Below are 12,359 nucleotides of genomic sequence, written 5' to 3' on the forward strand. Positions count from 1 at the left end.
ATAGTAAATCCCATCGGGCCGTCTTTCGAACTTACTAGGGTCTGCATGCGGAAACATCTTCCTAAATGCTCTCCAATTCCAGTAATCTCGATTATCGTGATGTGGCTGCTCTTGAATATCATTACCAAACGCGTCGTACATAGTATATATAATGGATGTTATACCATCAGCACCTCCACTTTATCCTGAACTTCCTAAGGAACCTAACGAAATGAATGCCGAAAACTTCAGGCTCAATAAAGCAAACTTAATCCTGGCTTACTTGGAAGGGCAGGCAAAACACTACGAAGAGGTTAGAAAAAAGTACGCCAGAGCCCGAAGCACGCTACATAAAATCGCGATAACTTCCGGCTCCATGTCCGTGGCGTTAACAGGCACCGGCGTTGCTAACTCACTCACCGGACCGGGAATAGTCGTTGGCGTTCCTTTGGCCAGCGTTGGGGCCATTTGCGGCATCGTTTCCGCTGTTACGACAGGCATTATAAAGCAATTGTCCTGTAAGATATCCAAGCACGACACTCATATAGCCCTAGCAAGAGCAAAGGCTAACACCATCGCCGACTTGGTGTCTCAGGCTCTGCGGGACCGCCGCATAGACGACACGGAGTTCTCTTTGATCCTCGCGGAGGAAAAGAAATACGGCGAATTAAAGTCGGGTAATAAAAAAACCATCGTGAAAGATCTTTCCGAGGAATCTCGCAAAAAGATCTACCAGGAGGCAAAGGAGGAGCTCCAAAGAAAACTCGCTCAGTAGACATCTGCTTTGAAAAGAACGTAGGGGGATTTCGACTGCACATTTCATCTTCTCGGAATCCATCCTAACAGGGGGTGGTTGGAGTCAATTTTGTAAAATATTTCGTAAATTACGTCAGGGTAATAAGGAATATCCTTATCCAGCCGACAAAACATCCACTCGGCTCTGCTCATATCAGAAACCTCGGGAATAGACTTACCGGTAATTTCAGACAAAAGATAGGGAATAGCTCTGTAATATTTCCCTAGTTTTAATTTTTTCAATGTCTTCCGTAGACTTTGCGGGGTTGGCTCTTCTAAGTGGTCTATGATTTTCTTCTTTACTTCGGTGTCTAAATATACCGGCCGAAGACCTTGGATATGACTCATCCAGTCCCTAAAGTATTTTATTCTCTTATAAGGTGTTTTCGTACGACCTCCATTGGCGTAATATTGCTCTTTGGTAGCATTTGGTACGGCATTACGAATATTCTTACCACACTCGTAACACTGTGCTGACGTGTCGTCTTCTATTTGCATTTTTTTACCACAACACCAAAAGGCTTCTGGCTTAGGTACGATAACTTTAGGTCTTAGACAAATTATGCAAAAGTCGTTAACGAACTTCTTACATTCGTGCATCGTATATTTATAAGATATTTTTACCTCCGTTTACGGTACCCAACACAGCAGCAGTAAGGGACTTTTCGCGCTGCCGACGGATCGCGCAAGACCCCCTGTAGGGCCTCGTCAAACCCGAAAAAGCCCAGGGGGGGCCGGGGGTCTATTTTGCCTCTGCCGGCGATTCGCGTGTCCCCCTTACTGCTGCTCGGACCGGGACTGGAATTGCAGTTCCAAATTGAGTTATTTATCAATACTACTTTATCAGTATTTTTGGAAGCTCAACCAACTAAATACTCTATGCATGTTGAAACCAGGTCCTCCACTCCCCCCTTCCAGGTATCCCAGTCAACGCTGCCTACAGCGTCTAGTTTGTTTGTTTTTTTCTCCTCGACAAAATGGCAAAGTTGCGTAATAGGTACCCAGGATCTTCAGGAACTTACTCCAGTCCAATCAATTATCATGTACCAGATGTCAATCAATGTCACTATGTGTCAAGTGAATATGAGAGGGCGGAGCTAGCAGATCACGTGGCACAGGTTTATGTCTACGCATGATCTATTTCGTTATCCGCCGTAATTCAAGACAGCCGAACTAGAAATATTAATTTATCAATTTCGTAAACAAGGATTTCAAGCCGAGAAGATAGCGCGATGATTTCGAAGCGATTATTTCTAAGAATTTTCAATGAACTTCATGAGCAATAGCTTGTTTTGGTTAACTATTCATGATTCATCTACTCGAACAGTATTTTCTGCACGAACAAGCGAAGATCGATGAAGAGAACAGGAGTCAGAACAAGAGTCAGAATTCATACGATAAGCGATGTAAACAAATATTTCATTCCGTATGACTCTTTATTCTCTTGAACTTGACAATATAGTTTTATATATTTCAGTGTCTTTGTCGTCCAGCATTTTGTCATGAAAGACTTTCGCTTTTGACATTTCTCCGTTTGGCCTCTGGCATTTTGTTTTCCAGGCGATTTGTCAAACGGCCAAAAGCAAAACTGCGAAATTCAAACTCAGATAGAAAGCTCCCAGGCGTTCCTCTTAATAAACAAAGGTAACCCACGCTATATAGTTCGCGTATACGAGCTTGACAGAACTCGAAAGATCATCCATCTGCCAAAACACAAAGAAGTACATTGATCAAGAAACTTGTAAACAACCATATTATGATATTTAATTTCCTACATGTTTTTGTAACTTTATTTCCAATATTATTTGTTTTAACTTGATAGTTGACAATATTGAGAATATTAATGTTCGATGTCTATAAAATATTGATAATCATCCTTAACGCCTTGAAGTCCAATGGAAAGTTTAGATTAATTTCAATTGATAGTATTTTTTAATAACTATGCTCGAATATATCCAAAAGTTGATGCCGGATGTAAGTTATCGAACATGGATGAAAAATTTCTGGCATGGAGGAGTTTTCTCTCGCAAAAAGAAATCCTCAATATTTTTTTAGATTAAATAAGGTGAGATTCAAAATAGCCCTCTTTAATTTTGTACATTTGGTGTGCCTATTGGTATGCCCGATGTGTGTTGTTCGAAGAACGCCTGGGAGCTTTCCATTTGAGTTTGACTTTTCGCTGTTTTGCTTTTGGGCGTTTGACAAATCGCCCGAAAACAAAATGTCGGAGGCCAAACGGAGAAAAGTCAAAAGCGAAAGTCTTTCATGACAAAATGCTGGACGACAAAGTCGCTTGAGACGAAATGTCAAAATGTCTTGTGACAAAATAACAAGAGGAAATTGATCAAAAAGACAAACTCACTTTGTAATATGGTCCTAAATCACTTTGACTTTTGAACTTTTGACATTTTTGATTTTGACTTTTTTTTATGTCCGCTCTCGGCCACCGTATATATATAGCCTATATTTATGTATTCATATTAACTGTTTTGGCTTCAAAGTCTACTCACTAAGGAACATGAGGTACATAACAATATTTATTTTAAGTTTCTATTTGATTTAAGAAGCAAAATAAATAATTTGCTACGCACACTCCAGGGTTTGATCTTTGCCGTTCGAAGCGTTATGATCTCCTTTAATTTTTCTTCAAAAAATGGCGATTCATTAAAAAATATCGATAAATTATAAAATGTAAAGCAATTATGAGAGAGGTTTTGAGCAAATATTAGCCTGTATTTACGTTTTACATGAAGCATTTTGATTTTAAAGCGAGCCGTGCGAATATGCATGCTTTTGAAACGTAGTTGCATAACAAGCTAATTACGTATGCCAAAATCGGGATTCCGGAACTGGAATTGGAGTTCGAGATTGAGTTTCATGGGTATGGCATAAACGCTATGCCTACAAACGCTTTTTAACACTGTCGTTAGAAATTGTGCAACTTATTTTTACTTCTCCTTTAGATTCTTAGAGACTCTGATACTAGGAAACCGTCCCAACAAGGGTCTGGTTTATCATTACTTCGAGACGTTACGAAATACTTTATCAGTATTTTTGGAAGCTTAACCAACTAAATCCTCCATGCATGTTGAAACCAGGTCCTCTAGGTCCTCCAGGTATCCCAGCTTACCCTAGAACCAGGGTCTTGTTACAGTCAAACCACCTCAAGCGTGAACACGTAGAGTTTAGTAATGACTTTATTTTTGGATTCTTGATTTCATTATTCGATTCGAACATTCATTATTGTAAACGAATCTTCAAAGCCTGGCATATACAAAAGCCAAGCATATATGCAACTGAAATGCAAAAACAACTTTTTGTGCAAGGAATGTAAAATATTAATGACTTAATTTCTGATTGCGCTATAATCAAAATCCTACAAGCCAAGTTAATCGAATTTTCAAATTATTATTATTTTTTGAATATTGAAGATTCGTTTTCATTAATGAATATTCGAATCGAATAATGAAATCAAGAATCCAAAAACAAAGTCATTAATGACCTCTACGTGTTCACGCTTGAGGTGGTTTGACTGTAAGTTTAGTAAAAATACACAGGCAAAACTTTTAGTTTGAACGTGGAATGTGCGAAATTTTACCTAGTCTCATTTGTTGCGAAGATGGGGAAGGTAAAGGTTAAAATACTGCCAAAACAGGTAGAGTATGGATTTGACTCGTTGCGAAACACTTGTTTTACTTCATATTCGTAATGTCTCGTTCACACATTCCTGAGCCCGGGGCGGTTAATTAGCTTTGAACTTTGAGCCTGCGGTCAGTAAAGTCAAATCCACGCTCTACCTGTTTTGGTAGTATTGTACGGTCCTTCCTACGAAAGATGCAAAGTTTAAACCTAGAGGTCAGACTGAGAAAAGTACATTGGTAGTACCCGAAGGTCGTGGGTTCGATTCCCAGCGAGGTCGGAAATTAATTTTTCCGAATTTAATTCCAAGGGCTTTCGCCCGGAATAACCTCGTTCCCAAGCACTATAACTTATCTATATTTCTATATCTTCATGTATTTCATAAGTGCTACGCGGCCCACATATTCTCATCTTGTAGTCGACCCGGTTCTGGATAGGGATGTGCCGCCAGAGGTTACAAAAACCTGACCCTATTCTCAAAAGAAACTAGAGAGTGAAAAATTCGTACCCTATTCAAAACAAGTCGAAAAAAGAATGGACCGTCGAGAAAGATAAAAAACCTAATGGTTTTTACTTTACTTTTATTTAGCGTTTCATGTGTTTTTTAATGTCCTCATTTGACTATTACGATTTTGGTTCATCGAGCTAACGAAATGCTGGATTTTGAGCTTATTTTAAAACTTTCAAATATTTTTAGTTCTTGTAAAATAGTGCTTAAAGTAGATGTTCTGAGTTTTTGATTTGTGAGTTATGAATTGTTTTGTGAAAAGCTTGATTTTCGCCATTTTTCTTTCCAAAACCTGTCAAGATGGCCATATTCAAAATTCATTATCTCGAAAACAAGCTCAGGAGACCCAATTTTTCTTTTCATTTTTGAAATCAGCGTTAAATTCTCTATAAAATATCTTTCTAAGAACATTTTGTAATGATTTCTTGATAAAGTAGCTAGTCACCTTAAGACAATCCTGGCTAAAATGTATACAGTAACCTGTTTAAGACAACAAGGCCAAAAACCTGATAACTTGTTATCATATTATTCACCTTTGAAGACTCATGATTAAAGTTTCATAGTGCTTGATTTCCTAACTCGCTTCCTAACTCGCTTGTCAGTTTGTCTCTTATACTAATATCTACCTACCTATCCGATCTACCTATGCTAATAATGTATCCTGATTACGTGTAAAAATGTAAAGTAAACATGTTCATTTATAGAACTAGTTATTTAAGGGTGCTATCGCATGTTTTTCGCTGCAGAGCTCTTTTGAAGGATTTCAAAGTATCGAGCTCTCGCATTTCGTTGGGCAACTCATTCCAGGCAACAGCGCCACGGTAGGAGAAGGAGCGTTTCATAAAATTGGTTTTTGGCATGAGAAGCTGAAAACCAAACTCGCTTCCTCTCTAATTGTAGCTATGAATATCAGATGTCATTTTAAACAGGCTTTGTAGATGGTTTGGTGCTTGTTTATGAAAGATTTCGTTGACTTAGAAATGACGTGCACAAATGTAAAGCTCTGCCTCTGACACCGTAACAACTTAATTTTCTTAGTAGGATATCATGATCCACGGTGTCAAAGGCGTTTTTTAGATCAATAAATACGTTGCCATTTATGAAACCATTATCCATATTTCTAAGCCAGATATCTAACGCAAAAAGCAGTGCCATACATGTTGAAAAGTTCTGACTAACATCGGCTAAAATTAAGCAAAATAACGCTTTCTGAAGCTTGATATATATTCACGCTACAAATATATTATAGTCTTACCTTTTACATCCTGGAAAGAATTTTCGATATGCCAAGCATAAAACTGGAAAAAAGATATTTTTGGAAGAGGTGTTGCGTTACGCTCGAGAAATTTACAACAAATGTATGGCGCTTAGCAGCCTGGCCTTGTAATTCCTTGCCTACTCGTCAAAATCGCGCCCAAAACAGTTAGTCCATGGGCCAGGCCCCCAAAAATAAGGTCTTCGGTAACAGTCAGGGGGACAAATGCTATCATACATTTTTGGAAAGCTTGCACCCTCTACTTTATGGTTTTCAGTGATAGCAATGTCAGAAGAGTAGCTTTAGTGCTGAAATCACGTGATATTATGACGTCACTCAATTAAAATCGAAATTTAGTTAATACTAATATTCCAGCTATTCAAGTTTATTATAAGGCCTGAAATGTATATGCAATCATTTCAAAATGATAGACAAGGTATTCAGTAAGCTCAACATGAGCTACTCTAGGGAGTTTTAGAATATCGTAGTTACCATGGCAACAAGTTATTTTGTGATTTATGTGCTTTAAAGGGAAAGAATAGTTGGAAAATATATTTGATACATTTATATTGTTCTTCGCGTAGCCTATTTTTCAATATCAAACGTCTGACTCTATACAAACTTACTGTTAATGGCCTCTTTAATTGTCTTCATCATCCTCTTCTTCTTCTGAACATTCATCATCTTCGAGATCTTCATCTTCTACACGATTGTCACAGTCACGTAGTTTGCACATATCAGTGCACTTCAGGCCATTTATAATGCACATACAGCTTGATGGTTTACATGAGCGTGAGCAAGAGCAGGAAAGGAATTCTAGGACAGCTGTGGGGGCTGGTTCACCGCTCATCCATTTGATTACAAACTTGTTGTCTTCGTGAATCCACCCGTGTCCAATAGGTGATGGAACGTTAGGGCAGCCTTGCAGACTTCTTCTCCAGATGGCTGCTTGGTAGTTTGCACGTTGTGTATGGAGTTTTAAGCAGTCAGCGCAGGGCGGTAGCTGTTGCGATTCTAGTTTCCCTTTCTTCACACAGAATAATCTATAACGAAGCTCATTTACTTCTTTGGTTCCAGGATTGGAGCTGTACATTCTGCATGTGAATTCTTGTATCTTTGAGAACACGTCGTCTGTGAAATCCCACTGCATTCCAATTTGGTGAAATAGGTCTTGGTACAATTTGTTTGTTTTCAGCATTTTGAATGCAGCTAGTTTTCCTTTTCCCGCAAAAGCACTGACACTGTCACAGCCTGTAAAGGCGTGAAAACCGAGAAGAGACGTACATACCTGCGATCCTAACATTCGAGCTACATTTGAAATGTCGATGTACATTGTTCGAATCTTCTTGCCACATTTCACGTACAATGAGCATGGAATATAACTACTGAAAGCCAAACAGAGAACAAATACGTCGGTATCTTCTGAACTAATCACAACTGCTTCGTAGCCTGCCGATGCTGCATTTGCTGCATGGAATAGAACTCTTGTGTCAGCCTCTTCATGATTTGATCGAAGGTCCTCCCTTTCTGCTGAACCTGATGAAGTGATTTCATAACAGTGGTCTTCTGTTGTTACAAAGATAGTCTTTGATTGTTCAGCTAATCTTTCCTGATACTTCTCCTTTCTCCATTCTTCTGAAATAAACTTAATAAGTTGGGACTTGTTTTTGGAACTTGCTAGAAATTTGGACCACTGACGAATCTTATGATCTGATTTGATGTTTTTAAACTCGTGTCCACTTTCAGAACCCCTCTTTTCTCTTTCGGCATTTTTGATCGATTCATCCTTGTAAACATCGAAGACAACATCGATACGTTCGCTTTAGTTTCCTTCATTTAGGATCATAGACATGAGACTTTCAGCTACGTCACCAAATGTCTTCTGGTCAACTTTCATTTTCTGAACAAAAAACATCCCATCAATAATTCGTGCACTTGGCTGTGGAATGGTATTTGCCGCTGGTATGTTCTTCTTCAGGTAGTTTAACAGAGATGATTTATTTGTTTTCCTTAACGATCCATCAGCAGATGCCAGAGACCAAGGTAGGGGTCCAAGTGGGTGACAAAGGACATCACTTATATTCAGCTTTCTGTTCTCAGCAATGATCAGCATCTGTGCAAATAAAGCTCTATCTGCCTTTATTATAACTTCCTTGCTTGTTCCTCCTCCGACTTTCATCTTCTTGGACAGATTTCCAAATGTTTTTAGTTGGAGCTTGGTCATTTTATCATAGAAATTAGACTTTGGTGGATTAGACTCGAGTCGGTTTTCTCTAAATGACTTGTATGCTTCCTCACCAAGAGCTTTGGCTTGAATCAAATCTTTGGCAATTTCTGGAGTCGCAAGTTTACCGGTAGATAAACAAACAAGATCCTGTTGATTACTGTTAAAAGGATTTATCCAGCTTTCTTCTAGCAATAAGAGTAATGCATTTACATCTGCTTCATCTTTTGCCATCCTACTTGGTTGAAGATCAGTGTGTTTTCTGCTTGCTGTGTTCAGATGAAGCATATCCTTAAGCTGACGCATAAATATGTTTCGAAATTCTGCAACTAAGTAGTACTTTCTCGCAGCACCAGGTTTCAAGCTGAATCCCTTGGTTCCTCCAGCAGTCTGTGTATCTTTATTAACGGTTTCTTCAACGGTTTGATCTACGGGTATTCTTCCAAATGGATTGTCGTCACCAATCTGTACAGAAAAGCCACCGGCTCTAAAGTACTCTATTACATCTGGGTGATCTTCTTCGAGGTGGGACATTTCTAGCAAGTAAGCAGATAAATATCTGGCGTAATTTATATTGTCATACGCAAAGCACCACGAAACCATTCCCCTGATAGAAGAGATATGAAGCTCCCAGTTACCCTCTCTTGATGCTCTTAAAAGTCCCAGAAGGATCTCCATAATGTCAATATATGACATCCAAAATTCAGAGAGCTGACCATTATGCTTTCGTAGAAAGTCTATATACATGTCATAGAGCTTAACGAATTCAGCAAAACTAGAACTTCCCATTTGTTTATTGAACTCTGCCTCACAAACATTGTCGTAAAGTGTCTCAAGTCCATTGAAGAAAGCATCAACTTTCCTATTTGATTCCTTGTGGTTTTCCTCGATCCATGACCGAAAGCCTTTCCATATCAACCTCATAAGTGCTTCGTACATTAGTTTGTGGAATCTAACTGCACGGTTGTATCTACGGCCATCCATGACTCCTGAGACAGAACCTTCTGCTATCACACCTGCCTCGATGCATAGATCTCTAAGCCCAGCATCTTGAAAGCGTTTGCCAATGATAGACAGTAAGGTGCAAGCTGTATGGAACACTCCAATCCTTAGTACGATATCTTTAAATCGTTGGTCATGTTTCCATTGAATTTCAGTTGCTTTTGCGTACAGCGCTTGGTCAAACACAAGGACGATACTTTTCAACTTGAGCTGGTTCTTTATCTTCAAAGATTGTACTAGTACTTCATGGACCGTTGCCATGTCTGTAGCAGGTGAGTTGATAGTTGGTAAATATCCTATGTTGTCTTTTGTGACTTCTACTTTATTGCGGATGGAAATGTTAAAACCAGTCCAGCTACTTGCTCTCTGTCTTTCTCTTGCATGGAGTCGTACTAAAATCCAAATCAGATTCTTCTTTCTTGCATTTGCCATCAATTCTTCAGAAGTGACTTCAACATATTTCCTTGCTCGAGGGCCACAACGATCTCCGGCGTTATATGGAGGAATCTCAGCGCGCTGCAGAGGCTCAATGCTTCTTTTCTTTGTTCTTGCAATCTCAAATTCTGGCTGTGCAGGAAGATTTGGACCAAAATGTCTGGCCTGAACGACAATACCATTTACTCGATGAGAAGTTCCTCCTCCAGATAACGTTTCTTCCAATCGATCAATGTTGTCCCAGCCAAGTGTTGTCTCAATATACGGCTGTATATCTTCGGGCAGCGGAACGTCATTGTTGGGCGTTGATGCCATTTTTTAAAGACAAAGTGCTGTGTTTATTTCCTCGACTTGCGAGTAGGCAATACCATGTCCGCATCTGTTTAACATCTGTATGACCTCAACATTGTTAGTCAAAGATTTGACTGCATAAGGTAGCAATATCTGTTTAGGGGGTTTCTCTTTTCCACCGCTCACGCCATAAATAAGATCTTGTCCATAAGAACTGATTAGGCGCTCCAGTCGTTGAGGGTATTCAGTTGGAATCTCAGTATTCCCAGTCAAAACAGTGTAAAGAAAAGTCTTGAGTTCTTCCGGTATGTTTACTGCATTCTGACAGAGTTCTGAAGGTTTTGGAGGCCACGACACATCTGTATTGTTATTTGACAAAATACCATTCCGAATATATAGACTAGCTTCCTGAATTTGTTTGATCTTTGATGGCATAGTTATATCTTCTTGTTGTTGCGCAAGTTTTGCCAGTTCCTTAGCCAATTCACGTTTTGAGAGACTTTCAGGAATAACAAACAGCTTATTGTCGTCAAGAAGGTCCTCAAACTGCAAAAGACTGCCAAACTCAAATTCCAATTTTCTGCGGATGTATTTCTTGGTTGACTCAGTAATTTCGGTAACGCCCATTGAGTTCATGTGGAAAATTAGTAAGTTTCTAAGGTCAACCAACTTTATTAATCTTGGATTCTCTAGTAAAGAACGTATGAATTCGAAAAGCTTTTCGTAAGCTTGAGTCTCAATGTCCTTATACCAATCATCAACATCAACAACTTCATCCCCGTCTTGAAATTCATTTGAATTGCTCACTTTAGCAGGGCGAGTATAATCTCGATAGCATGAACGGTGGTAACAAGCTTCGGCGGCTACTAGTTCACGACTTACGATGGCAATTATCTTAGTGTCATCTTTAGCAATAGCAGTTGTTCTAATGGAGTCATCAGCACGCAAATCTCTACACTGAATCAAACGCTCTCGATTTCTTGAAGATTTTAAATATTTACTTTTCTTTTCACAAAAAATGCATATCTCCTCGTATGTCCTACTCGAGCTTGATGGTTGTCTATTAGTTGCGTATCTCTTTTGCTCAGGCTCTTGCACATCATCAGCATCTTCAGTTGATCGAGAAAGGTTTTCAAGATCTCTTTTCAGAGTAAAAATACTTCGGCATTTTCTATGATACATAACGTTTGCCGGTATTTCTCCTTCGTTAGTATCCCTAGCCACATCAAGAATTGCTTTGTGATTACGAATTTCTGCAGCCTTTAGCAATGTTTTCCAAGATCCGAGGTCTTTGGGGGAAGTTAAATTTTGACTATTATCATCAGTACAATGAATAATACACTTTTTAAGATCTGTTGTACAAGAAAGAAAATCAAAAATGCTTTTACGTCTCTTTAAGGTATGTAAGGACTATAAAATCGACAAGACAAAGCTTCAAATCTGTTGAAAAAATGCAAATTCCGATTTCTAACATTGTTAGAAATATCTATATTATCAGTATCTTCATTGTCGTAGTCTTTAAAAGTGTTTAATTGAGCTGATTTTGCTGAAAATTCTACTCTACTTACCACACAAATAGTCCGCCATCTTGAAAATTACCCAAAATGCTTTGCGGATCAGCAAATATATTTTCTTCCTTTTTTAATCATTTTTATAAGTAATTTCAAAGTAAGCCAGCTTTTAAATGTAATAATATATAGTAGCTCTATTGTTTTAACATGTGATAAATAAATATCGAGCTTAAAATCATGCAAAGCTATTTTTATAAATTAATCTATCCCAGCCTCGTTTTCATGCTAAATCGATATTTTTCAATAATTTGATGTTACAAAAAATACCACAAAGCTACTCTTTTAGGAATGCTATCATATAAATTTTGAAACAACTTTAGGTGACCTTTAACCTGGCATAACTCACAATTTGTCCCTCTTAGTGTTACCATGGTCGAGCCCTGGCCCATGGACTAAGTCACGTCAACTATTCAGAGGAGTACCTTCAAAACGTACTTGTCGAAATCCGGAAAGACATCGTAGACAAAGTCGGTGAATTTTTACCACCGTATTTTCGCTTCATACTCAAAGGAATGCAAGTCGTATAACGATTACGGAGGATTCGTCCGAAGAGATGAAGAAAGTTGCTATCTAGTCTTGAAACTAAATCTAAATAATTATCGAATTTCATTAAAATTACTGGTGTCATGTATTCACTTGGAATGCTTGTTAATTTTTTGT

At 38.5% G+C, this 12,359-nt stretch overlaps 1 protein-coding gene and 1 pseudogene across 1 annotated transcript; both read right to left on the reverse strand.

Annotated features, from left to right (window-relative positions):
• Positions 1 to 6,545: 6,545 nt before the first annotated feature.
• Positions 6,546 to 9,834, reverse strand: LOC148907375 (uncharacterized; annotated as a pseudogene).
• A 316-nt stretch (positions 9,835 to 10,150) lies between these two features.
• Positions 10,151 to 11,602, reverse strand: LOC148907376 (uncharacterized). Its single transcript, XM_089037028.1, has one exon. It carries the CDS (start codon positions 11,308 to 11,310, stop codon positions 10,156 to 10,158), a length of 1,155 nt encoding a protein of 384 aa, XP_088893154.1. The 5' UTR covers positions 11,311 to 11,602; the 3' UTR covers positions 10,151 to 10,155.
• Positions 11,603 to 12,359: the final 757 nt, after the last annotated feature.

Source organism: Actinia tenebrosa, unplaced genomic scaffold (genome assembly GCF_029948245.1).
Source record: "Actinia tenebrosa isolate PJP-AT-01 unplaced genomic scaffold, QUT_ActTen_1.0 PGA_scaffold4__44_contigs__length_22323623, whole genome shotgun sequence".
Taxonomy (NCBI): domain Eukaryota; kingdom Metazoa; phylum Cnidaria; class Anthozoa; order Actiniaria; family Actiniidae; genus Actinia; species Actinia tenebrosa.